Source organism: Ranitomeya imitator, chromosome 1 (assembly GCF_032444005.1).
Source record: "Ranitomeya imitator isolate aRanImi1 chromosome 1, aRanImi1.pri, whole genome shotgun sequence".
Lineage (NCBI taxonomy): Eukaryota > Metazoa > Chordata > Amphibia > Anura > Dendrobatidae > Ranitomeya > Ranitomeya imitator.
In genome coordinates, this window is record NC_091282.1 from 965,367,090 (window position 1) to 965,394,377 (window position 27,288).

The 27,288-nt window shown below is 42.3% G+C and overlaps 1 protein-coding gene across 3 annotated transcripts in view; it reads right to left on the reverse strand.

Moving 5' to 3' along the window:
- The window catches only part of UGT8 (UDP glycosyltransferase 8), a 194,231-nt gene that overhangs the window by 105,864 nt on the left and 61,079 nt on the right, over window positions 1-27,288 (reverse strand). For all 3 annotated transcript variants that reach the window (XM_069743767.1, XM_069743765.1, XM_069743766.1), the window contains one exon: window positions 8,204-9,027. In XM_069743767.1, the coding sequence (XP_069599868.1) occupies window positions 8,204-9,025 (822 nt within the window). In that variant the 5' untranslated portion in view covers window positions 9,026-9,027. The remainder of the gene's footprint in view (window positions 1-8,203; window positions 9,028-27,288) is intronic.

Genomic DNA, 27,288 nt, shown 5'->3' on the forward strand with positions numbered 1-27,288 from the left:
TGTTTCATTGTTCATTCTTTGATAATAATCTTGCCGATAGAGGCTACTGCTCAAGTGTTGCTGTCAATGTCCTTTTCCTGCAGCCAAATTTTTTCATCCAACAACATGGCGCTGGTGGTGACACATGCGCACTAGCATCTATTGGCAGCCCCCTGCTGTCTGCTTTAGCTTGGATGGTTGACAAAAATGGGGGGGACCCTACGCCTTTTTTTCTCTATTTTGTTAACCAGCCAATACGAAGCTTTTCATAAACCTCACCTGATAATGCTGCTATCAGCGAGAGCAGGTGTAAGATGATGGGAGTAGTACTTTCATCAGTCGATGTCTGTGAGTTGCAGTAAACTTTTTACCGCTGGTCAGAGCTGCTGGCCTACATGCTGTCATCTGACAGCATGAGATCCCTAGCACTCTGACCGGCAGTAGCAATCAGAGCCAGTGTTTCCTGCGCTGTCACGCAGATAGCAGCGTGGAAACAACAATTGTTCTGGCCCCTTATTCATTCTGGTACGCGAGCCAAGCTTTTTTTTATATGTTCAGCTGAAATAGACCATCCACGGATTTGCCCATCTCTATTAACTAACTGAAGGAAAGCAGACAGCTGAGGGCTGATGTTAATATTCTGGAAAGGGGCCAATATCCATAAATGTTCCCTGCCTATTAAAAACAGCTCACAGCTTTCTGCATAGCCTTTGCTGTTTATTAAAAAGGAGGAACCCTAAAAAAATTACGTGAGGTCCCCCTATTTTTATTAACCAGCAATGGCTAAACCTAAATCTGCGGACTGATATTTGTAGGCTGAGGAGGGGCCATGGTTATTGGCACCCTTCCAGACTAATAACACCAACCCTCAGCCACCCAAGAAATTAGATGCGCCAATTCTGGCACTTTGCTTCAGCTCATCCCACTTGCCCTGGTGTGTTGGCAAGTGAGGTTATGGTTATGGCGTTGATGTTAGCTGTGTAATGTCCGCTGAAATTATGCACAAGGGTTAGTAATGTAGAGGTGTCTCTCTTCCACCCACATGGTTAACCCTGTAGTGAAAAATAATAAACACACACACAGAAAAGTTCTTTAATTGCAAAAATAACTCCCCAACAATTACCCTCATTTACCCATTTAATACCATAAAAATAAAAGTAAGCCACAGGTGTCCGCTGTAAATCCATAATTAGATCCCATGACTATCCTCAACCCTGCTACATCTGGATGCAGTGTTGAGCGGTAATATCAGTAATTTGACTGCTCAGCATGGCTGTTTGAACACACAGTAGCGTGAGAACCCTGCTGCAGTTTACAAATGGTGATGTAATTAATGTTTCCACAGGTCACAGATGCGATTCTCACAGTAACTTCTGTGTGAGCTGGCTTATGAACTGTGGTATCCTTATGTAATAGAGTGCAGGGTAGAGTATCTCACCACGGAACAGAGAGACCAACTGTTGAGGGGGATTTTTTAACAGGAGTAAGATTCTCCTCGCAGGGGGAAAACAGGGGGCTAATAGAGATAAAGCAAACAGTAAACAGTTAAGCTGAATCGAAACAGTTAACGAATGTTCTTGTAACTTATCAGTCCAGCGAGGTCCTGACTGGAGGGTCCTTATTCCAACGTCACATACTGCCAAACTAAATGGTCTAGGAGTTCATCATCAGTCAGGTTGAGATATTCTTCCTCTACCTCGTCGGCAGCCATAGAAGAAAATTCCTCAGACAAATTTTCTGTTGTCACATTAGATTTTATAACAGCATCCGCTGTCCTCTTTTTCTTCTTCCTTTTGGCATTGCCACTAGCAGATGCTTGCATAGATGATTCGTCCTTTTCCTTGTCATTATCGGAACTTTAGGGACTTTTTAGCCCGGGCTCCTCAGTCTGGGGGCTTAGTACAAGTAATTCTTCTCCATAGCTCCCCCTCTCTTTGACAGGAGCATTTGTAGATTGTAAGCTCTCACGAGCAAGGTCGTCTTATTTCGCTTTAATTATTGTATTGTTAACGTTGTTACTTATGACTGTTGTGTTTGAAACTGTTAAACTGTAAAGCACTGCGGAATATGTTGGCGCTATATAAATAAAGATTATTATTATTATTCTTGTCGAAACTAGAATCAGATGGATTAGGACCATGCAGGCCAGACTCTTCGTCATCTGCGCCGGGCTCTGCGGGCATCACATCCCAGGGCTTCTCAGCCACACACCCCATCTCACACAGCTGTTCCATTTCCTCTGTCTGATCAGGATCTTGTGAGCTGTTAGCCAGCACACTTTTCACCTCATGGGACAACATCAGTGGTTCCTCCTTGTCATCGACTAGAACCTTGAAAACGAGCATCGCAGGAACACTTGGCACTTTTTCCCCTTCTCCTGGGCATCCAACATTGTGGTACTGTCTTGCTCTAGGTGGGGCTCTTCCCTTCTTGCTGTACCACTCTCTTCTGAGGGTGACGTTCCCTCCAGTTAGCAGGAACCTCAGAGGGGTGAGCAGATCTCTGCCACCGCTCTTCTCAGGTAGGGCAATTTCTGGACATGTGTCCCACCCTTCTGCACGACCAGCACTCATGTCTGCGTCTGTCTGGAGGGCACTTCAGTCTGGATCATCGACCTCGGCAGGAGACATCTCTCATCTGCGGTTACTCTTCACTCCAGGATATGGAGTCACACTCTGGGGTCACCACTGAAGCCTTCTTCATGCTACGCACCTCTCCGCTATCTCTTTCTGGCTGCTTCTGCACATTACCTCGGGGTATGCCGCTGGTCCCCAAAACCACAATCAGGGCTTTCCCCAGACTCTCAATCTCTTCCCAGATTCTTCATATCTTCAACTGGGAATCTCGGGTCCATGTCATCTCCTCTTCATTCTGACTGGGTGCTCCACAATTGTAGTATATAGGTAGTCTTCTTCGCTGAGCGGCACTAGTCTCACTTTGGGGGGGCGGTCTCTCTTTCTCGTACCAGAGGGCTGTACTCTGCAGCAGGGGTCTCCTTATATTCAGCCACTTCCTCACGGACCCGCTTAACCTCCTTCTTCAAGTCTTCTACCCATTGAGGGGCAGTTACCTCCCCGCTCCAGACCTTCCCCACTGGCACTATCACCCCTTGCTCTTGATCGCGTGTGCATGTCTCACTCTCGACCTCAGAGAAAGTCATATCTGGCTTTACGCGCATGCGCTCTCTCAGGGCCTGTTTCATCAACACATCTCGCAAGCCTGTCAACAGTTGGTCTCGCAGCACAATGTCAATTGCCCCCACACCTACGCCGTCCTTCCATATGATAGCAGTATGAAGCTCCTGCAGTGCATTCATATATTGCATCATGGTCTCCCCCTCTCTTTGTACCCGGCGAAACAGTCGCATGCGCAGCTCCCCTACATCAGTGGGGTCCCCATGCGTCTCCTCAAGTATACGTAATACTTTGTCCAGGGTATCTCTCACCTGGGGGTTCTGAGCATAACAGAATCCCGTCCATACCCCACTAGGGCCATCACAGCTATTTCCGCCTGCAGAGCCGGTGTCATAGGATGCATCCGCATCATCCCTCGGATGCGTTCCATCCAACTCCACAACACGACATCGCTCCCTGAGAATTTTGGCAGGTTAACTAACATGTCTCCCAGGGAGATGCTAGACCTGGGGCCTCCCCCAACTGCTTGGTCTGCCCTTTCCGCGCTGTGACATGATGCCAACTACGCCAAGTGTAATAGAGTGCAGGGTAGAGTATGTCACCACGAAACAGGCAGACCAACTGTTGAGGGGGATTTATTAGCAGGAGTAAGATTCTCCTCGCAGGGAGAAAACAGGGGGTTAATAGAGATAAAGCAAACAGTAAACAGTTAAGCGGAATCGAAACGGTTAACGAATGTTCTTGTAACTTATCAGTCCAGCGAGGTCCAGACTGGAGGGTCCTTATTCCAACGTGGATACAGTCACCAGCAGCACTTGAAGATTTTGCAATCTCTCCTCTGTCTCCTGGGAACTGGAGAATCCGAGGTTAAATCTTTGCAGTCTTTTCTCAGAGTGAAACTGGAAGCAGGAAATAGCACAGTCATGCTGCTGCAGGAGTCTATATATGTTAGGCTGGCAGTCCCTCTGCAGTAGCAATGCTACACACACACTGGGCAGTTTACTTATCACACTCAGGGGTCTTGGCTTGTCACTGTGGTCACCAGGGCTGCGTACTCGGGTCACTGTCTCTGCGCTGTCAGGGGAAAACTCTTCTCTGTTTGCGAAGGCTTCCAAGTCCACACCCTCACATGCAGCCTTCACTATGGTGGGTATCTCAGCCTCAGTGTCCTCACGGGGAACACTCTCTTTTGGGGAGCGCGGCGCTGCAGCCTGTTCTCTCTTTGGCGCACTGTCCCCTTTGTCCCACGCGCTCTGCTCTTCCGCTCTTTTCTGACCACACCCCTCTCTCTTATTCTCTGCCCCCTGCAGTCACATGGTCCCTTCTGTCCAGGGCAGAAAGTCTTCCACTCAACAACCCAGCTGTCTGACTAAGTGGTTCCAGGTAAGGAGCAGGGAAAGCAACCTCCTTACACTTACTTATGTCACCGCTTGCAGAGTAAGAAATTTATCAACTCCAAAATCATTACCCCATTTGCCAATCCACCAGGGCCAGCGGGAAGAGCCGAGGCTAAGGGTACCGTCACACTATACGATTTACCTACGATCACGACCAGCGATATGACCTGGCCGTGATCGTAGGTAAATCGTAGTGTGGTCGCTGGGGAGCTGTCACACAGACAGCTCTCCAGCGACCAACGATGCCGAGGTCCCTGGGTAACCAGGGTAAACATCGGGTAACTAAGCGCAGGACCGCGCTTAGTTACCCGATGTTTACCCTGGTTACAAGCGTTAAACTAAAAAAAAACAAACAGCACATACTTACATTCTGGTGTCCGTCAGGTCCCTTGCAGTCTGCTTCCCGAATTGTGACTGCCGGCCGTAAAGTGAAAGTGAAAGCACAGCCGCTGTGCTCTGCTTTCACTTTACGGCCGGCAGTCACAGTGCGGGAAGCAGAGACGGCAAGGGACCTGACGGACACCAGATGTAAGTATGTGCTGTTTTTTTTTTTTTAGTTTAACGCTTGTAACCAGGGTAAACATCGGGTAACTAAGCGCGGTCCTGCGCTTAGTTACCCGATGTTTACCCTGGTTACAAGCGAACGCATCGCTGGATCGCATCGCTAGATCGCTAGATCGGTGTCACACACACCGATCTAGCGATGACAGCGGGAGATCCAGCGATGAAAGAAAGTTCTAAACGATCTGCTACGACGTACGATTCTCAGCAGGATCCCTGATCGCTGCTGCGTGTCAGACACAGCGATATCGTAACGATATCGCTGGAACGTCACGAATCGTACCGTCGTAGCGATCGAAATGTTATAGTGTGACGGTACCCTAAGCCCCAGTATTAACACATTTAATGGATACAACATTTCTGCGGTGACTGGGGGCGAGTGTTATTAGTCTGGGAGGGGCCCAATATCCATTGTGCCTTCCCAGCCTATTAAGATCAGCATGCAGCTGTCCGTTTAGCCTTTGCTGGTTATTAAAAATACGGGACACTCCACAGTTTTTTTTCACCGCTGTGAGCTGTTAATAATAGGATGGGAACCTTAATGGATATTGGCCCCTTCCCAGAATAAAACCACTAGCCCCCAAATGTCTGCTTTCCTTCTGCTGGTTAGTAAAACTAAGGGGATCCCACATTTTATTTATTTATTTAATTAATGTGTGCTATTTTCAGATGGTAGTGCTGACTAAAATTGTCATCAGCGTTCAATGTCCTGAAATTGTATGCATTATTAATATGTAGCAGTGAAAGGTAAACTCTTTTATATAAAATAAACAAGAGCCAATTAAACATTTTTATTTTCAAATTTCAATTCAGGAGGTCAAAATCATAAAGAAATGGCTCATTTCTTAACTGAACCTGAAAATTTTTGAAAATATATAGAACAGTGTAATTATTTAACTTGCTGGAAAGCAAGAAAATCGAGTTGAGGATAAGAACTGATTCTTTCCTCTTCATGTGTGGGATGATAGGATGCTGTCAGAATAATAATGAAGCTGATGTGTATAAATGTACTATGCGGTATGTAATTGTTTTACATTTTACTTTTTTGCCATTTATTGCGCAGTAAAAATGCCAGTAAAATATGGAAATATGGAAATATGATTTTCTGTTTCAGTATGACTACAGCAATAATAAAATTAGTTTAGTATAGATTTTTATATTTTAGTGGTAAAAAAAATTATGACTGAAAAAACTTGAGGTTCATGCAATTTTTATATTTACATCAATAGAGCATTATGTTTATTTTTGTTACATTTTTGGGGGGAAGTGCACCAATTAAAAGACAGAAAATCTGTCCTTTTGATTATATTTTGGGGCGTTTATCGTAAGGGTTAACTAATTGTAGATTTTGTTTTTTTTACTAACATGATAATACCAAATGTTTTTTTTTTTTTAAATTCTTGATGTATAAACTTGGAAAAAGAGGGTGATTTAAGTTTTTGGATATTTTTTAAACTTTTTTTTTTTTTTGTTTGTCCATTCATTTTCAGTCCACCTATGGGATTTGAACCCGCGATCATTAGTCGAGGGGCACAAATAGGTTAACAATGGCTTCCAATGGTCATGAATTTTTAATGGAAAGCTCAACTATTCAAAATAAGTATCATCTAACTGGATTTGATGTACAACCATAGTAACATAGTAACATAGTAACATAGTAAGGCCGAAAAAAGACATTTGTCCATCCAGTTCAGCCTATATTCCATCATAATAAATACCCAGATCTACGTCCTTCTACAGAACCTAATAATTGTATGATACAATATTGTTCTGCTCCAGGAAGACATCCAGGCCTCTCTTGAACCCCTCGACTGAGTTCGCCATCACCACCTCCTCAGGCAAGCAATTCCAGATTCTCACTGCCCTAACAGTAAAGAATCCTCTTCTATGTTGGTGGAAAAACCTTCTCTCCTCCAGACGCAAAGAATGCCCCCTTGTGCCCGTCACCTTCCTTGGTATAAACAGATCCTCAGCGAGATATTTGTATTGTCCCCTTATATACTTATACATGGTTATTAGATCGCCCCTCAGTCGTCTTTTTTCTAGACTAAATAATCCTAATTTCGCTAATCTATCTGGGTATTGTAGTTCTCCCATCCCCTTTATTAATTTTGTTGCCCTCCTTTGTACTCTCTCTAGTTCCATTATATCCTTCCTGAGCACCGGTGCCCAAAACCATGGATGCATAGAATAAAAATAGTTGCATCGTAAAAAATAAATAATTAAATAAATATCACAATTGTGTTGCAACTTTAGTTTCCTTGGGACTCACACAGTGCTGCATATGACACTGTCTGTAGGTTACTCAACACAATCCTGCTGACAGGTTCCCTTTAACATGTTCATACTTAGATTCTAGAGTTGCCTAAATCTTTTGCTCAGTACTGTATATAGAAGTTTAATTTTAGCATGAAACATAAAGCTTGATCTAAAAAACCCGCGGAAAGAAGACATTATATTTGACAATGTTGCTGTAGCAAAATGTTTATAACAAGTGAGGCATTTATACTCTGGGGCCAATATATTGATGCTTTTTTTTTTTCAAATTCCTAACAGGGATGCATGCCAGTTATGTGAAAAAGATGTTGTTTAAAATGAAAGTTCAAAAAATTATAATTATAGTTTGGAATGTACCAAATTTATAGTCAATATATAGGTATTTACCAAGAAAACAATATATAGAAGTTAATATAGATTAGTTAGTTAGTATAATTAAGATATGTATTACAGTTTTTTGCAATATTTGAGGTCTGAAAGCACTGGGGGTTTTTTTTATTTTGAACATTTTTCTTTGTCTGAAAAAAAATACAAAATGTATTGCTTGGAAATTTAGAGACATGTTGTCAGAAGTTTCCAGAACAATTTACATTTTGCTCAAAAATATACCTATAAAGAGAAAAATCAGACAAACTGATCATTTTTCAGTGGTCTCTTAACTTTTGCCAGAGCTGTATACTGCAAGAGAGGAGCTTGCCATAGAAGCACTGGGAGGGTGAGTATAGTGGATTTTTTTCAATATGAAAGATTATGTTCATTTTTAGTTTACCATTATTGGGACTGGAAGGAAAATATGTTTTGTGAAAAAATAAAAAATGTTATTAAAATATTATGACAACAATAATAAAACCTTACCTGTGGTAGCGGTTTAACTGGTTTGGTGAGAATTCCTCCAACATACACAACATGTGGGAGAGTAGGTCTAGGAAATTCCAGTGCAACATCAGTGCAAAGCAGCCAAAGAGAGGATCCTTGTATCAATTCATACATAGATCTAGCTGGTAAAATGTTGTATTTCCTCATTATTCGATCATATTTTGGTAGGACGATAAAATTTATTCCAAACCGAGAGACTAAATAAACAATTGTATTTTTAATTCTCTCCAACAAGTCCATGCGATCTGTGAGAAGTGAATTAAATTCTGGAACATATGATAAAGGTGCAGGGGCACCAACCTCAACTGGGAACCAAAGTCCTGTAGAAAACACAACATATTTAATATCCAAAATATTGGCTATGACAAGACCACACATTTCATTTGGATCAACAATCACCATGTCATAGTTTTCTTTCTTTAAACGCTGCATCAGCTCCTGGTTTCCCACCATAATGTCACAATTACTGGAATAATGGTCAAGAATATCAAACATTTCTAGTGCTGTGAACCTCCCGGAAAATATATTCTTCATTTTTGATTGAAGAAATTCATCGGATGTAGTGCTGTTAAAAATCCCTGGATAGCGCTGGATTTTGTAATGACTTGATGGTGGTATTTCCCTTCCTTCTGAAACCAGAAATTCGGTTTCATGGCCTTTTTCATGAAGAGCTGTGGCCACTGTTTTGAATATATATAAGTGACTTTCAAACATTATTGGCGGGACGATGATCATTTTGGCAGCCTTTGTTATTGCGAGGGTGAACCAGAAGAGTAGAGTAGCAGATGAAGTAGACTTCATGGCTGTTGTGAGAAAAAAAGTAATGTAAGCACAATAATAATTTACACTTATAATTAATTTATCTTCTGTACCTGTGGAATATTTACAAGGAATTGCTGAGTTCAAATTACTAATATCCAGTTCAGCCTATTCCTCGCACTAGGACTTGCAGGTTAAATCTTTCTTGGTACAGTACCACACACATTCTGCGTATTTCTACACAATAAAATGTAAATTTGATAAAAAAAACTGTAGTAAAGTTTTACTTCATTGATATAGCCTAAATCAAATGTCCTTCAAATAAAAGAATGCAATATACAGCATTGGCTATTATTTGCATTTGATTATATCGCTCATACTGTATATCCCAATTGCTGCTCAATTTTAAAATTTTGATCCGAAAGATTGACATGCAATTTTGTCATGAATTAAGCAAATGTTCTGTGATCAGACATCGAGCATACAACTTACATCACAGTTGTGCCTGTACGATGGCACAAAGACTCCTTACAGCTATGATATATTTGTGGCCAGTGTCGGACTGGGATGCCAAGGACACACCACTAATCAACTCCAGGATCCAACTTTTCAGCTATGTGCAAATGTAACATTAACCTCAATCACAAATTTATGTAACAATGAACTGGGTAGATTGTTAAATGAATAAGATGCTGCATCTGTCTGTACATAGTGATTCAAGTTTATTGTGCCATGTATTCCTCATATAAAGGGCCCACCAGAGGATTCTCTTGTTCTCCTGTGGGCCAGTCCAAGCCAATTGTGGCTCCATATAGTCCTCACTAGAGAAAGGCATTTGGGAAACATTCTCCCAAAATACAGAATCAATTGAAAATAGTTTTACCCTTTCAACTCAAAGAGCCAGAGGAGGTTGTACAAAGCAAAAATATCCCAACGCTCATGAGCTCTTGAACTCATATACAGTCACTCTTAAATAGCACTCCAAATATAATGTTACACCTATATTAGTTCCTACATTGATTAGGTTTAAAGCGTCTCCTGCTCTGTGGCCTCCCCTCGAACAATTTCGCACCCCTCCAATCTATTCTAAACTCTGCTGACCAACTAATCCACCTGTCCCCCCGCTATTCCCCGGCCTCTCCCCTCTGTCATTCCCTTCACTGGTTCCCCATTGCCCAGAGACTCCAGTACAAAACCCTAACCATGACAAACAAAGCCATCCACAACCTGTCTCCTCCATACATCTGTGACCTTATCTCCTTGTACTTACCTACACGCAACCTCCGATCCTCACAAGATCTCCTTCTCTACTCCCCTCTTACCTCCTCTTCCCACATTGTTGCATACAAGATTTCTCTCACCCATCACCCCTACTCTGGAATTCTCTACCGCAACATATCAGACTCTCGCCTACCATCGAAACCTTCAAAAAGAACCTGAAGACCTACCTCTTCCGACAAGCCTACAAGCTGCAGTAACCCTCGCTCCACCACATCGCTGCATGACCAGCGCTGCCCTCCCCTACTGTATCCTCACTCATGCCATGTAGATTGTGAGCCCTCGTGGGCAGGGTCCTCTCAGCTACTGTACCAGTCACGACTTGTATTGTTTAAGATTATTGTATTTGATTTTGCTATGTATACCCCTCCTCACATGTAAAGCTCCATGGAATAAATTACGCTATAATAATAAATAGTAATAACTGTTATAACAAGTGCATCTCATCAGCTAGGTTGGAGCCAGCAACATGGGTATAGGAAGATAAAGTCTTCCCTTAAAAAAATGTTCCACAACACATGATTGCCAAACGTATCACCCATTCTCATCATAATAAACACTTGCTGCAAAATCCATGATATTTGAAGGCAGGAATGGTGTTGACTATCCCGTTGAGAGTAATGTGTGTGACAATGAGAAATGCTTAGCTGATAGAGGAACTTGGTGATATCTTTGATAATGTAACTTTTTGATGCTCTCAGTGTTGAATCTGTGTATATGAGACAGCTCATTATAATAATCAATTAACATGCAGTGGCACTTATTTATCTCACAGCCTCACAGAGTGGATTTTGTCAAGTTGCAGGTCCTGCATGTTGTAATTATATAGATCCTGCAGGACTTCTGAAAGTTACCCATGATATAGAACAGGCTGAGAAGATAAAGGAAGAGTAAAGGAAAACAAGCTCATTGAATGACCTTCCATTTCCTTCATGGCTATTGTGGTTTGTTTAAGGGAATAAATGGATGTATCACATAAGTAATTCATTATCTTATTCAAGGATTTTTTTTAATTCTGGTTATTGCAATAATAATAAAGCTTATAAAGAATTTTTTCAGAACTAATTGCAGGCCTTCTTCAGGTAACCTAAAACTTGAAATCTGGATATGCATGGCCTCTTCAACTCTATCTTGTTTTGCATGACATCCTGTTCACTATCCTGGCATGCATCCTGTTATGCATGGCCCCCTCATCCCTATCCTTGTATGCATGGTCCCCTCATCCCTATCCTGGCATGCATGGCTCCCTCATCCCTATCCTGGTATACATGGCCCCCTTACCCCTGTCCTGGTATGCATGGCCCCATCATCCCTATCCTGGTATGCATAGCCCACATTCCCATCATGGTATGCGTGGCCCCCTCATCCATATCTGGATATGCATGGCCTCCTCAACTCTATCTTGTTTTGCATGACCTCCTCTTCACTATCCTGGCATGCATCCTGTTATGCATGGCCCCCTCATCCCTATCCTTGTATGCATGGCCCCATTATCCCTATCCTGGTATGCAGGGCCCCCATCTCCATCCTGGTATACATGGACCCCCCATCAGAAAAACATTAATAAAACACATAAAATGTTATACTTACTTTCCTGCGCTCCTTTTCAGCTTCCTGTTCTGATGCCAGTAGTTGCTTTATGCTTGTAAACAGCACATGACAGTGAAGTCAAGCGCTGCTTACAGTCTGAGGACGGCTGCCAGAATACTCACTTCTCTCCATGATAGGAATATGTGCATGGAGAGCAGTGAGTATTCATTTCTCACTAATAATGTACACGCTGTTAGCCGCAGCCGACGGCTTCCAGCAGCTGCTGGGTGTTCTCATGTCCCTGATGCTAAATGGAATGAATACTCACTGCATTCCACAACTATGTGAGTGGTTAGCAGTGAATATTCATTCCATTAAGTAGCAGGGACACGCAAAAGTCTGGCAACTGCAGGAAGCCGGCTGCTGTGGCTAACAGCGTGTAGGTTATTAAAGAGAAACGAATATTCACTACTTTCCACTCCCAAGGGCATTGAATGCAGTGAATATTCATTTCTCTTTAGCAGCAGGCTCAGGAGTTAGCTGCAGCCCCAGCTCCTGCCACCTGTGACCAGCTGCTCTGCCGCTGCATCTCCCCACCTCCCCATCCACAGTCAGAGCAGGGACATCAAGACTTAGAAGAGGCATACACCATTTTCCTCCACAAATAAGTATTTCATAGAGTACTGATTTTGCAAGTTTTCTCACCTACAATGTGGGTCATACAATGTGATTTTCTGGTTTTTATTTTTAGATTCTGACCTCTCCATTCTTTTTAGGTGGGAAAACTTGAAAGATCAACAGTGTATCAAATATTTGTTTTGCCCAATGTAATTAGTGTTAGCCTTGTACTTTGTGAAGTAAGGTTGTCTTGCAGACCTATGGAGATGAGGGAGGGAGGGATTTTTAGGAAGATAGACAAGATGATAAAAAGAGGGGAATTGTGAAAGAATTAAATTTATTTCTAAAGGTACCTTCACACTCAGCGACGCTGCAGCGATACCGACAACGATGTCGATCGCTGCAGCATCGCTGTTTGGTCGCTGGAGAGCTGTCACACAGACAGCTCTCCAGCGACCAACGATGCCGGTAACCAGGGTAAACATCGGGTTACTAAGCGCAGGGCCGCGCTTAGTAACCCGATGTTTACCCTGGTTACCATCCTAAAAGTAAAAAAAAACAAACGCTTCATACTTACCTTCTGCTGTCTGTCCCCGGCGCTGTGCTTCTCTGTACTGGCTGTGAGCACAGCGGCCGGAAAGCAGAGCGGTGACGTCACCGCTCTGCTTTCCGGCCGCTGTGCTCACAGTGAGTGCAGGAAAGCACAGCGCCGGAGGACAGACAGCGGAAGGTAAGTGTGAAGTGTTTGTTTTTTTTACTTTTAGGATGGTAACCAGGGTAAACATCGGGTTACTAAGCGCGGCCCTGCACTTAGTAACCCGATGTTTACCCTGGTTACCAGCGAAGACATCGCTGGATCGCTGTCACACACGTCGATTCAGCGATGTCAGCGGGAGATCCAGCGACGAAATAAAGTTCTGGCCTTCTAGCCCCGACCAACGACATCACAGCAGGATTCTGATCGCTGCTGTGTGTCAAACTGAACGATATCGCTAGCCAGGACGCTGCAACGTCACGGATCGCTAGCGATATCGTTTAGTGTGAAGGTACCTTAAGTTTAAAATTCAATTTAAAACATTCTTGTGGTTATCATCTGTCACTCGATGACATCCTTGTTTTCGCAAATGTGCAATATTTGGAATTGACTGAACGGGAGTATGGCTGTACAAGTGGGCTTAAAATTCCCATATTCTGTAAATTCATAGGAAATCACAAACTTCTATCTATGCCAAGGCCAAACTGTTTACAATGTTTTTTACACTAACTCCAGGTGCCACATGAGCGCCATAATTGCAATTTATCATGATATGTAGTCATTGTCATTTCCAAATCATTGTCTTTACCAATATTCAAGATAATAATTATGCAATAGTTAAGTAATCTTTTATGTTACCAGTCCCCCTTATAAAAAAATGTGTCTATGTCATAATAATTGAGATTCTCTTTAAAGACAATCTGGTGCATGTGTCTTTATTAGTCTTCCTATAGGACTGAAATCCCGGGTATACCAATGCCGAGCTCTACCTGATGGTCAATAATTAATCTCTGATACGGTAGGGTCTATTTACTTTTTATTCTTGCGTCGAAATTGCATAGGTTGAGTAAATGAGACCTGCATGTGTTATATAGAGAAAGTGAAATATCACAGGACCTGAGACTAAAAATTAGTATTTTGAGATGACCTGAGATCAGTATTTTGCATCAGTGCTACCTCTGGCTTTCTCATGAGCCCTGCTGCAGTGAATTAATATTGTGTCTTGGTGTTGTTAACGGCAGCTGTCATTTTTCCGTGATTTTTTAAATTTGTGTCCTTTTTCAGTGAGTTGCTTTGAATTTTAGACAAATAAAGATCCTTTACGTGGGACCAATGCCTTGAAATGTGAAGAGTGGGCAACATGGGTTGCGGAAAACGATGAAGATGGGGAAAATGTAGAGATAGGGAAAGCATAAGAGAGAAAGGTGTGATGGTGATAGTTCACAAGTGGGAGAGTGCAGGGGAAATATTTTATAGAAGCAGACAGTGGGGCAGTTATAGTTCATAAAGGAGGATGGTGTAGTGAGTATAGTTAATAAGGAAGGTAGTGTGGCAGTAAAAATTCATAAATGAGACGGTATGGAGGCAATATTTAATATGAGCAGACAGTGTTGTAGTTCCAGTTCATAAGGAAGAATGGTGTGTCTGTTATAGATCATAAAGATGGATAGAGAGGCAGTGATAGTTTTTAAAGGTAACGGTGCAGCGGTTAAGTTTCATAAAGATAAACAATGTGGGGGTTATATTTCATAAGTGAGACTGTGTGAAGGCAATATTTTATAATAGGCGAGGACAGTGTTAAGATACTATTTTAGAAGAGAGCACAGTGTGGAAGTAAAATATTTTTAATAGTACAGTTTATATATCGTGCAATGCTTGCATGCTTTAGAGCCTGGCAGTACTGCTCTAAAGCTATGCAGATCACTGCATCCGGGCAGCTTCAGTGTCCCTGTGCTTTTGCCATGTTGCAGTGGAAAAGCCTCCTCTGCTTGTACCTAGTGGTCCTTCAGTGGTGCATCCAAACTGTCAATCTTCAGGCAGGCACCAACACTAGCAAGAAGGAATTTGGGAGGAAAAGGAATTTGGGAGGAAGAGGAGTGGTGCACTTCTAAAGAAAGAAGATGATACAGTACTCTTTAAAAGGTTGTCCATCACTCTATATTGATGACATATTGGTAATCATCAATATCAGTTTAATGGGGGTGCGATTCCCCGCAGTCCTGTTTGTTATGCCGGTGGCCAAATGTGATGATTAGCTGTGGAGAGGAACAATACAGCTCCATTAATAGTATAGTGCTGCAGCTCGGTACTATAGATCTACTCATATTCATCTGAATTTTTTAATAAAGTATTTCAGTATGTATGGTATGTCTGGTTCTTTTTTCATGTACTGATGGTGGTTATGGTGCTGTATTGATGTACTTTTGGTGGTTCTAGCTATGCATTCCTGTACTGATGTTGATGTTGGTGAGGTTTTCATGTACTAGTGGTGATTCTAGCAATGTATGCATGCACTGATGCTGGTTCTGATGCTGTATTCTTGTACAATTGATGGTACCAGTTATTTCATTACATCCAGAGTCTAGAGGAAGATAGTTATTAATTGCTGTGGTAATTATGATGATTACTGTTTATCAGCGTTCTATATCAGAGAGCAAATACTATCTAGAATATAGACTTTCAGCACATAGTAGCACATATGATAGACTTAGGCAAGAATCAGAAGCACACTTGAGCCTCAGTAAGGAAGTTATGTTGGAAGCTGTATTTGTCCCATGACAAACACAAATGCAGTCTGACACCCCTTTAAACACTTTAACCCCAAGGGCAGTTTGTATGTTAATGGTTTGCATGTTAATGACCAGGCCAATTTTTACAATTTTGACCACTGTCCCTTTATGAGGTAATAACTCTGGAACGCTTCCATGGATCCCGGTGATTCTCGAGACATATTGTACTTCATGAAAGTGGTACAATTTACTTGATATGACTTGGGTTTATTTGTGAAAAAAGCAGAAATTTGGCGAAAATATTGAAAATTTCACAATTTTCCAACTTTGAATTTTCATGCCTTTAAATCACACAGATATGTCACACCAAATACTTAAGAAGTAACATTTGCCACATGTCTACTTTACATCAGCACAATTTTGGAAACAATTTTTTTTGTTAGGAAGTTATAAGGGTTAAAAGTTGACCAGCAATTTCTTATTTTTACAACACCAATTGTTTTAGGGACCACATCACATTTGAAGTCACTTTGAGGGGTCTATATGATAGAAAATAACCAAGTGTGACACCTTTCAAACTGCACCTCTCAAAGTGCTCAAAATCACATTTAAGAAGTTTATTAACCCTTTAGTTGCTTCACAGGAATTTTTGGAATGTTTAAAAACAATGAACATTTAACTTTTTTTATTTTACCAAGGGTAACAGGAGAACTTGGACCCCAAAAGTTGTACAATTTGTCCTGAGTATGCTGATACCCCATATGTGCAGGTACACCACTGTTTGGGCGCATGGCAGAGCTCGGAAGGGAAGAAGCGCCGTTTGACTTTTCAATGCAAAATTGGCAGGAATGGAGATCGACGCCATGTCATGTTTAGAGAGCCCCTGATGTGAATAAACAGTGGAAACCCCCACAAGTGACATCATTTTGGAAACTAGACTCCCTAAGGAACTTATCTAGATGTGTGGTGAGCACTTTGAACCCCCAAGTGCATCACAGAAGTTGATAATGAAGAGCCGTGAAAATAAAAAATCATATTTTTTCCACAAAAATGATCTTTTCTCCCCCAATTTTTTATTTTCTCAACCGTAACAGGAGAAATTGGACCCCAAAAGTGGTTGTTCACTTTTTTTCTGAGTATGCTGCTACCCCATATGTGGGGAAAACCACTGTTTGGGTGCATGGCAGAGCTCGGAAAGGAAGGAGCACCGTTTGACTTTTTCAACACAGAATTGTCTAGAATTGAGATCAGACACCATGTTGCATTTGAAGAGCTCCTGTTGTGCCTAAACAGTGGAAAGTCCCCAATTCTAACTCCAACCCTAACCCCAAAACACCCCTAACCCTAATCCCAAACCTAACCATAACACTAGCCACAAATCTAACCCTAATACACCCCTAACCCTAATCCCAACCCTAACCCTAATACCAACCCAAACCCTAAAACCAACACTAACCCTAATACTAGCTAAAAGACTAAGCTGGACTCAGGGCCAAGTGGGCAAACCAGCACTTTTATATGGACTCTTTACTTTGTGTTATAATCTGAACATCATTGAAAATCTATGGCTAGACCACAAATAGCAGTGCATGTAAGATGACCCAGGAACCACAGAACTGGAAGAATTAAAAGACTCTCGGCAGGCCACTAAGAGCGTTTACAAGCTGTGATACTTGAAAATGGGGGTGCTACTAGATACTAACATTGCAGGGCGCCAAAACTTGTGCATCAGGCCATTTTCCTTTTTGTAATGTTATAAAATGAAAAGTACGAAAAAAAAAAACAATTACATATACTTAATTATATATATATATATATATATATATATACATATATATATATATACTATATAATTGTCTAAGGGCCTCTTCCGTCTGTCTGTCTGTCTGTCTTTCTGTCTGTCTGTCATGGATATTCATTGGTCGTGGCCTCTGTCTGTCATGGAAATCCAAGTCGCTGATTGGTCGTGGCAAAACAGCCACGACCAATCAGGGACGGGCACAGTCCGGCAGTCCTTCCCCCCCGCAGTCAGTGCCCGCTCCGTACTCCTCTCCAGTCATCGCTCACACAGGGTTAATGGCAGCGTTGACCGTGGTGTAATGCACTTGGTTAACGCTGCTATTAACCCTGTGTGACCAACTTTTTACTATTCATGTGGCCTATGCAGCATCAATAGTAAAAAGATCTAATTTTAAAAATAATAAAAAAAATAAAAAATAGTTATATACTCATCGTCCGTCGGATCAGGAACAGGCCTTTCCCGCTCCTCGCGACGCCCCGGTGACCGCTCCATGCATTGCGGTCTCGTGAGATGATGACGTGCGGACTCGCGAGCCCGCTACGTCATCATCTCGCGAGACCGCAATGCACTCTTCAGACTAGAGCGCGCAAGGAGCGTCGGTAAACGCTTCGCTCTGGGGGCCAATGGAGGGTGAGTATATAACTATTTTTTATTTAATTCTTTTTTTAACAGGGATATGGTGCCTACATTGCTATATACTGCGTGGGCTGTGCAATACATTACGCGGGCTTTATTATATACTACTACGTGGCTGGTCAATATACTACGTGGCTGGGCAATATACTACGTGACTGGGCAATATACTACGTGACTGGGCAACATAATACGTGGCTGGGCAATATACTGCACGGGCTGTGCAATGTACTGCACTGGCTGTGTGATGTACTGCGCGGGCTGTGCGATGTACTGCGCGAGCTGTGCGATGTACTGCGCGGGCTGTGCAATGTACTGCGTGGGCTGTGAAATGTACTGCACGGGCTGTGCAATGTACTATGCGGGCTGTGCAATGTACTGCGCGGGCTGTGCAATGTACTACGCGGGCTGTGCAATGTACTGCACGGGCTGTGCAATGTACTGTGTGGGCTGTGCTATACACTACGTGGCCTCTGTTATACACTACGTGGCCTGTGTTATATACTGCATGCATGGTACTGCGCGGGCTGGGCAATGTATCCTACGCGGTGTGTGCAATATACTATGTGGCTGAGCAATATACTATGTGGCTGGTCAATATACTACGTGACTAGCCAATATACTATGTGACTGGGCAGTATACTACATGACTGGACAGTATACTACGTGTCTGTGCTGTATACTGTGTGGCTCTGTGCTGCACACTACGTGGCTGGGCAATATACATCACTGGGCAGTATACTACATGTCTGTGCTGTATACTACGTTGCTCTGTGCTGTATACTACGTGACTGGGCAATATACTATGTAGCTGGGCAATATACTATGTGGCTGGGCAATATACTACAACACTGGGCAATATACTGCGTGGCTGGGCAATATACTACGTGGCTGGGCAATATAATACGTGGTTGGACAATATACTACGTGGTTGGACAATATACTATGTGGCTGGGCAATTTGCTACGTGGCTGGGAAATATACTACGTTGTTGGGCAATATACTACGTGGCTGGGCAATATACTACATGGGCTGTGCAATATACTACATGGACATGCAAATTCTAGAATACCCGATGCGTTGGAATCGGGCCACCATCTAGTATATATATATATTCACATTTTCTTATATATTTATATTGTAGGTATATATATATATATATATATATATATATATACTGTATACCTACATATATATATACTGTATACCTACAATATAAATATATAAGAAAATGTGTAAACTTTATCTATAGATCATTCCATCTTTAACTTGCTTAACTGTTTACAATAACAGTAATTTCGACCAAGGGTGCCCAAACATTTAAGTGCCACGGTACATACCACAGTGTGGTAATTGTTTGGTCAGTTGATGTAACATAGGTATGTTCAACTACAGGTGCTTTTCACAAAATTAGAATATCATCAAAAATGTATTATATTATATATAGTCATTACAAATAGAGTGGTCTATTTCAAGTGTTTATTTCTGTTAATGTTGATGATTATGGCTTACAGCCAATGAAAACCCAAAAGTCATTATCTCAGTAAATTAGAATACTTTAGAACACCAGCTTGAAAAATGATTTTAAAATCCGACATGTTGGCCTACTGAAATGTATATTCAGTAAATGCACTCAATACTTGGTTGGGGCTCCTTTTACATCAATTACTGCATGAATGCGGCATGGCATGGAGGCGATCAGTCTGTGGCACTGCTGAGGTGTTATGGAAGCCCAGGTTGCTTTGACAGCAGCCTTCAGCTTGTCTGCATTGTTGGGTCTGGTGTCTCTTACCTTCCTCTTGACAATACCCTATAGATTCTCTATGGAGGTAAAGTCAGGCGAGTTTGCTGGCCAGTCAAGCACAGTGATACTGTTGTTTCTAAACCAGGTATTGGTACTTTTGGCAGTGTGGACAAGTGCCAAGTCCTGGAAAATGAAATTTCCATCTCCAAAAACTGTGTCGGCAGAGGGGAGCATGAAGTGTTCTAAAATTTTCTGGTAGACAGCTGCGCTGACATTGGTCTTGATAAAAAAAACAGTGGACCTACACCAGCAGATGACATGGCTCTCCAAACCATCACTGATTGTGGAAACTTCACACTAGACCTCAAGCAGCTTCGATTATGTGCCTCTACACTCTTTCTCTAGACTCCGTGACCTTGATTTCCAAATGAAATGCAAAATTTACTTTCATCTGAAAACAACACCTTGGACCACTGAGCAACAGTCCGGTTCTTTTTTCTCCTTGGTCCAGGTAAGACTCTTCTGGCGTTGTCTATTGGTCATGAGTGGCTTAACACAAGGAATGTGACACTTGTAGCCCATGTCCTCAATACATCTGTGAGGGGTGGCTTTTGAAGCAATGACTTCTGTAGTACATGCCTGCACAAGGCAAGATTGCCTTGCGCAGGCGTGTACTATGGAGGACAGAGAATGAACTTCAATCCAATATTGCAGCCAGCATGCAGCCAGCGGGTAAGGAAAGGGTGAATCAAAAACCCCAAAACCCCGCCTCCATGGCTGAAGATTGTTCCCTCCAAATCCAGGTGACAGTGTCCCTTTAAGTCCATGAACACCATTTCATTTAACCTCTTCATGACAGAGCCCTATTTTACAAATCTGACATGCCTCACTTTAAGGCTGCCGTCACACTAGCAGTATTTGGTCAGTATTTTACCTCAGTATTTATAAGCCAAAACCAGGAGTGGGTGATAAATTCAGAGTGGTGCATATGTTTCTATTATACTTTTCCTCTAATTGTTCCTCTCCTGGTTTTGGCTTACAAATACTGATGTAAAATACTGACCAAATACTGCTAGTGTGACGGCAGCCTAAGTAATAATAATTTGGAATGCTTTGTCTGGTCTCGGTGATTATGAGACTGTTTTTTTTAATGGTTTTTTAAAGGTGGGCTTTATCTTAGTGGTAAAGAAAGGAGAATATAATCTGAGGGTTTTTTTTTTTTAGAAAATATCTGAAATGTTTTAGTTAAACATTTAATTATTAATTAAATAGGTATACCATGCAAACTAGTTGCTAAATAGCATTTAACTTATAACTACTTTTCATCAGCATCATTTTTTAAATGTCCTTTTATTTTGTTAACAATAGAGGCAAATTTTCATTTCTTACTAGTTTTCAAAACCTACTTTTTAAAGAACAACTGCAATCTGTTTAATTGACTTTGAGGTGCTTATAATGTGGAGGTGTCAAAAAATCTCCACTTTAGATGCTATTTTAGAAACTGCATCTTTGCCTAATGTAAATTGAAAAGAAAAATAAACAATTACATTTATTTCACTACATTGTTGCTCAAAGGGGTTTTCCCCTGAAAAAAAAACTTTTTAAACAACAGAACTTGTAATAAAATAAACTCCACAATTGGATGTGTTATCCAAAATTATCCTGTGCTGAGATAATCTAATAAATGTGCCCCTGCTGTGTACGGTGTAATGGTCTCATCATACCACATCTCCTGGGCAGGGGAGGAAGCAAAAGAGTATACAGATAGCACAGCAGGGTATCACCGTGATTATTTCTTTTAGGTAAAGTATTGTTTAACCCCTTTCTGACATTAGACGTACTATCCCGTCGAGGTGGGGTGGGCCCCTATGACCACCGACGGGATAGCACGTCATACGCGATCGGCCGTGCTCACGGGGGGAGCGCGGCCGATCACGGCCGGGTGTCATCTGCCTATCGCAGCTGACATCCGGCACTATGTGCCAGGAGCGGTCACGGACCGCTCCCGGCACATTAACCCCCGGCACACCGCGATCAAACATGATTGCGATGTGCCGACGGTACAGGGAAGCATCGCGCAGGGAGGGGGCTCCCTGCGGGCTTCCCTGAGCCCCCCGCAGCAACGTGATATGATCGCATTGCTGCGAGGGTCTCTCTACCTCCCTCCCTGCTCCAGGCCCGGGTCCAAGATGGCCACGGCATCCGGGTCCTGCAGGGAGGGAGGTGGCTTCACAGAGCCTGCTCAGAGCAGGGTTCAAAGTTCTCACAACACATCTAGATAAGATCCCTGGGGGTCTAGTTTCCAATATGGGGTCACTTGTGTGGGGTTTCTACTGTTTAGGTACATTAGGGGCTCTGCAAACGCAATGTGACGCCTGCAGACCATTCCATCTAAGTCTGCATTCCAAATGGCACTCCTTCCCTTCTGAGCCCTCCCATGCGCCCAAACAGTGGTTCCCCCCCACATATGGGGTATCAACGTACTCAGGACAAATTGGACAACAAGTTTTGTGGTCGAATTTCTCCTTTTACCCTTGGGAAAATACAAAACTGGGGGCTTAAAAATAATTTTGGGGGGAAAGTTTTTTTTTTTTATTTTCACGGCTCTGCGTTACAAACTGTAGTGAAACATTTGGGGGTTCAAAGCTCTCACAACACATCTAGATGAGTTCCTTAGGGGTCTAGTCTCCAAAATGGTGTCACTTGTGGGGGGTTTCTACTATTTAGGTACATTAGGGGCTCTGCAAACGCAATGTGACATCTGAAGACCATTCCATCTAAGTCTGCATTCCAAATGGAGCTCCTTCCCTTCCGATCCCTCCCATGCGCCCAAACAGTGGTTCCCCCCCACATATGGGGTATCAGTTTACTCAGGACAAATTGCACAACAAATTTTGGGGTCAAATTTTGGGGGCCCTTGGGAAAATACAAAACTGGGGGCTAAAAAATAATTTTTGTGGGAAAAAATTTTTGTTTTATTTTTATGTCTCTGCATTATAAACTTCTGTGAAGCCCCTGGTGGGTCAAAGCGCTCACCACACATCTAGATAAGTTCCATAGGGGGTCTACTTTCCAAAATGGTGTCACTTGTGGGGGGTTTCTACTGTTTAGGTACATTAGGGGCTTTGCAAACGCAATGTGACACCTGCAGACCTACTTCCCTTCCGAGCCCTCCCACGTGCCCAAACAGTGGTTCCCCCCACATATGGTGTATCAACGCATTCAGGACAAATTGGGCAACAAACGTTGGGAAAAAAATTTTGTTTTATTTTTAGGACTCTGCATTATAAACTTCTGTGAAGCACTTGGTGGGTCAAAGCACTCAAAACACATCTAGATAAGTTCCGTAGGGGGTCTAATTTCCAAAATGGTGTCACTTATGGGGTGTCAATGTTTAGGCACATCAGTGGCTCTCCAAACACAACATGGTGTCCCATCTCAATTCCTGTCAATTTTGCATTGAAAAGTCAAACGGCACTACTTCCCTTCCAAGCTCTCCCATGCACCCAAACAGTAATTTACCTCCACATATGGGGTATCTGCGTACTCAGGACAAATTGTACAACAACTTTTGTGGTCCAATTTATTCTCTTACCCTTGAGAAAATAAAAAATTCAGGGTGAAAAGATAATTTTTGTGAAAAAATATGATTTTTTATTTTTACGGTTCTGCATTATAAACTTCTGTGAAGTACTTGGTGGGTCAAAGTGCTCACCACACCTCTAGATAAATTCCTTAGGGGGTCTACTTTCCAAAATGGTGTCACTTGTGGGGGGTTTCAATGTTTAGGCACATCAGGGGCTCTCCAAACGCAACATGGCGTTCCATCTCAATTCCTGTCAATTTTGCATTGAAAAGTCAAACGGCGCTCCTTCCCTTCCGAGCTCTCCCATGCGCCCAAACAGTGGTTTACCCCCACATATGGGGTATCATCGTACTCAGGACAAATTGTCCAACAACTTTTGTGGTCCAATTTCTTCTCTTACCCTTGGGAAAATAATAAATTGGGGGCAAAAAGATAATTTTTGTGAAAAAATATGATTTTTTATTTTTACGGTTCTGTATTATAAACTTCTGTGAAGCACTTGGTGGGTCAAAGTGCTCACCACACCTCTAGATAAGTTCTTTAGGGGGGTCTACTTTCCAAAATGGTGTCACTTGTGGGGGGTTTTAATGTTTAGGCACATCAGGGGCTCTCCAAACGCAACATGGCGTCCCATCTCAATTCCTGTCAATTTTGCATTGAAAAGTCAAACGGCGATCCTTCCCTTCTGAGCTCACCCATGCGCCCAAACAGTGGTTTACCCCCACATATGGGGTATCCGCGTACTCAGTACAAATTGTACAACAACTTTTGCTGTCCAATTTCTTCTCTTACCCTTGGGAAAATAATAAATTGGTGGTGAAAAGATAATTTTTGTGAAAAAATATGATTTTTTATTCTTACGATTCTGCATTATAAACTTCTGTGAAACACTTGGTGGGTCAAAGTGCTCACCACACCTCTAGATAAGTTCCTTAGGGGATATACTTTCCAAAATGGTGTCACTTGTGGGGGGTTTCAATGTTTAGGCACATCAGGGGCTCTCCAAACGCAACATGGTGTCCCATCTCGATTCCAGTCAATTTTGCATTGAAAAGTCAAATGGCGCTCCTTCGTTTCCGAGCTCTGTCAAACAGTGGTTTACCCCCACATATGGGGTATCGATGTACTCAGGACAAATTGTACAACAACTTTTGGGGTCCATTTTCTCCAGTTACCCTTGGTAAAATAAAACAAATTGGAGCTGAAGTAATTTTTTTGTGAAAAAAAGTTAAATGTTCATTTTTATTTAAACATTCCAAAAATTCCTGTGAAGCACCATAAGGGTTAATAAACTTCTTGAATATGATTTTGAGCACCTTGAGGGGTGCAGTTTTTAGAATGGTGTCACACTTGGGTATTTTCTATCATAAAGTTCCCTCAAAATGACTTCAAATGAGATGTGGTCCCTAAAAAAAAAAAATGGTGTTGTGAAAATGAGAAATTGCTGGTCAACTTTTAACCCTATTAACTCCCTAACAAAAAAAATGCTGATGTAAAGTAGACATGTGGGAAATGTTACTTATTAAGTATATTGTGTGACATATCTCTGATTTAATTGCATAAAAATTCAAAGTTGGAAAATTGCGAAATTTTCATAATTTTCGCCAAATTTCCGTTTTTTTCACAAATAAACGCAGGTACTATCAAAGAATTTTTACCACTCTCATGAAGTACAATATGTCACGAGAAAACAGTGTGAGAATCACTGGGATCCGTTGAAGCGTTCCAGAGTTATAACCTCATAATAGGACAGTGGTCAGAATTGTAAAAATTGGCCCGGTCATTAACGTGCAAACCACCCTTGGGGGTAAAGGGGTTAAAAACAGGCACTGAAATGTTTTGCTCACAAAAAGAATCAGCTGTGATCCCATGATGTAATATCTGCATACTCTTTTGGATCCTCCCCTTCACAGAAGCAGTGGTAAGGTGCGAGGTGTGATAAGACCATGTTCCTGCATGGTCAGACACAGCCATTATGCAGCGCATAGCAGGTGTGTTGGGGGTGATATGGCACCTCTTCTTCTCTTGCTACTCATCCCCACATGTGTGTTCTAATATATTATAAATGTGTTGTGCATATGAGTGAAATGATGCGACAGGATGGCCAATAGTTGGAAGCAGAAGAAGGCTCTAGAAGGGGAGCAGTGGTAGACTACAAGCAGGCATGGGTTAACTTGGAGGAAGGAGCAAGTAGATAAGGGAACAGCAGCAGGAAATCAGCGGCAGAGCCCGAGTAGCCATTCCCCGGGCAAGAAGTGAATAGAGTGCAGTGCCTGGGCGGCCATGCCCAGGCCAAGGCGTAAATAGAATCTGTGTCGCAGAGACAGGGCAAGAGTAGGAAGATTCCAGACCTCTAGGACCAGAGTCAGTGGTTGGAAGTATCATCCTGAGGACGCCCGTAAAGGTAAAACAGCATTACAGGAACAGTGTGGACCAGTGATGGTGTAAGCGCACTCAGACAAGAGGTCAGACTCAGTACACATTGAGTCAAGGGTCCACGTGAGTACAAGAGTCCGGCAGCCTGAGACCAAGACAGAGTCAAGACAGTGTGCGGGCTAGAATACTAGAAGAGAGTCCGGCAGCATGAGACCAAGACAGGGTCAAGATGGAGTGCTTACTGGTACACAAGAAGAGAGTCAGCAGCTGTGGCTGAGGACTGAATAGAGGCTGTGGAGAAGGGATAGAATTCATATCCTAGTAGCACAACTTCCCAGGAAAATAACCTGTGCCTGAAGATATTGATACTGCTAAACCTTCTTGTAATTTGTGCCTGAAGACATCTATTCTGCAAGTAAACGTTTCCGTCATAAAAAGCATTGAACATGTCATTGTCTGTCTCTTCGCCGCCCTGGGAAGGAGATGTGAATGTGGAACGGAGGTAATCAACTGTATAGCAGTACCGGGAGTTTATCTTTTCATGTACAAGGTGTCGGAGAGCTCACTGACTGTTGCTTAGTGAACTCACCCACGACTACCACTCCATTCCACCTTGTTGCAGGTGCACATTTGTAAGATTATCTCAGCACAGGAAAATATTTTTTAAACACATTCAATTGTGGAACTTATTATTATTCCAAGATCTATTAATGAAAATATACTTTTTTTTAGAGGGAAAACCCCTTTTTGCATTCAAGTTTTTCAGCTCCACAATGCATAATAGTGGAAAATTGACCCTACAATTTATTGCATGGTTTCTCTCCAAGAGCTGCAACACCCCACATCCTATCAAAACCTACTGTTTGGCCACACAGCAGGATTTGAAAGAGAAGAATTGAGATTTGATTTTTGGAGCACTGATTTGCCTGGAATGTATTGTGGATGCCAAGCCACATTTTGAGGAATATCAGTGTCAGAAAATCTCCAAAACTGACCTTATTTGTAAAACTATCCACGGATGCTCTGAACATTGTGAGCCCACAGGTGCTTAACAAAAATGCTGTAACCTTGGAAAGTTACTATTAAAATTTAATTTCTCCTACTATAACAATGATTGATCTAGTCCCAAGTTTTCCAGCTATATATTTTAGACTCCCACTGATCTGCATGTGAAGGCTTAATTTTTATACTACCTTTGACGTATATGTGTGTAGCGTCTCTCAGCGAGCCCACATCTTTCTCCGCACTTGATGGCTGATTTAATCAGCTATCAAATGTCTCTAAAGGTATCTTCACACTGAGCAACTTTCCAACGAGAACAACAACGATCCGTGAAGTTGCAGCGTCCTGGATAGCGATCTCGTTGTGTTTGACACGCAGCAGCGATCTGGATCCCGCTGTGAGATCACTGGTCGGAGCTAGAAGTCCAGAACTTTATTTGGTCGTCAGGTCGGCGTGATTCGTCATGTTTGACA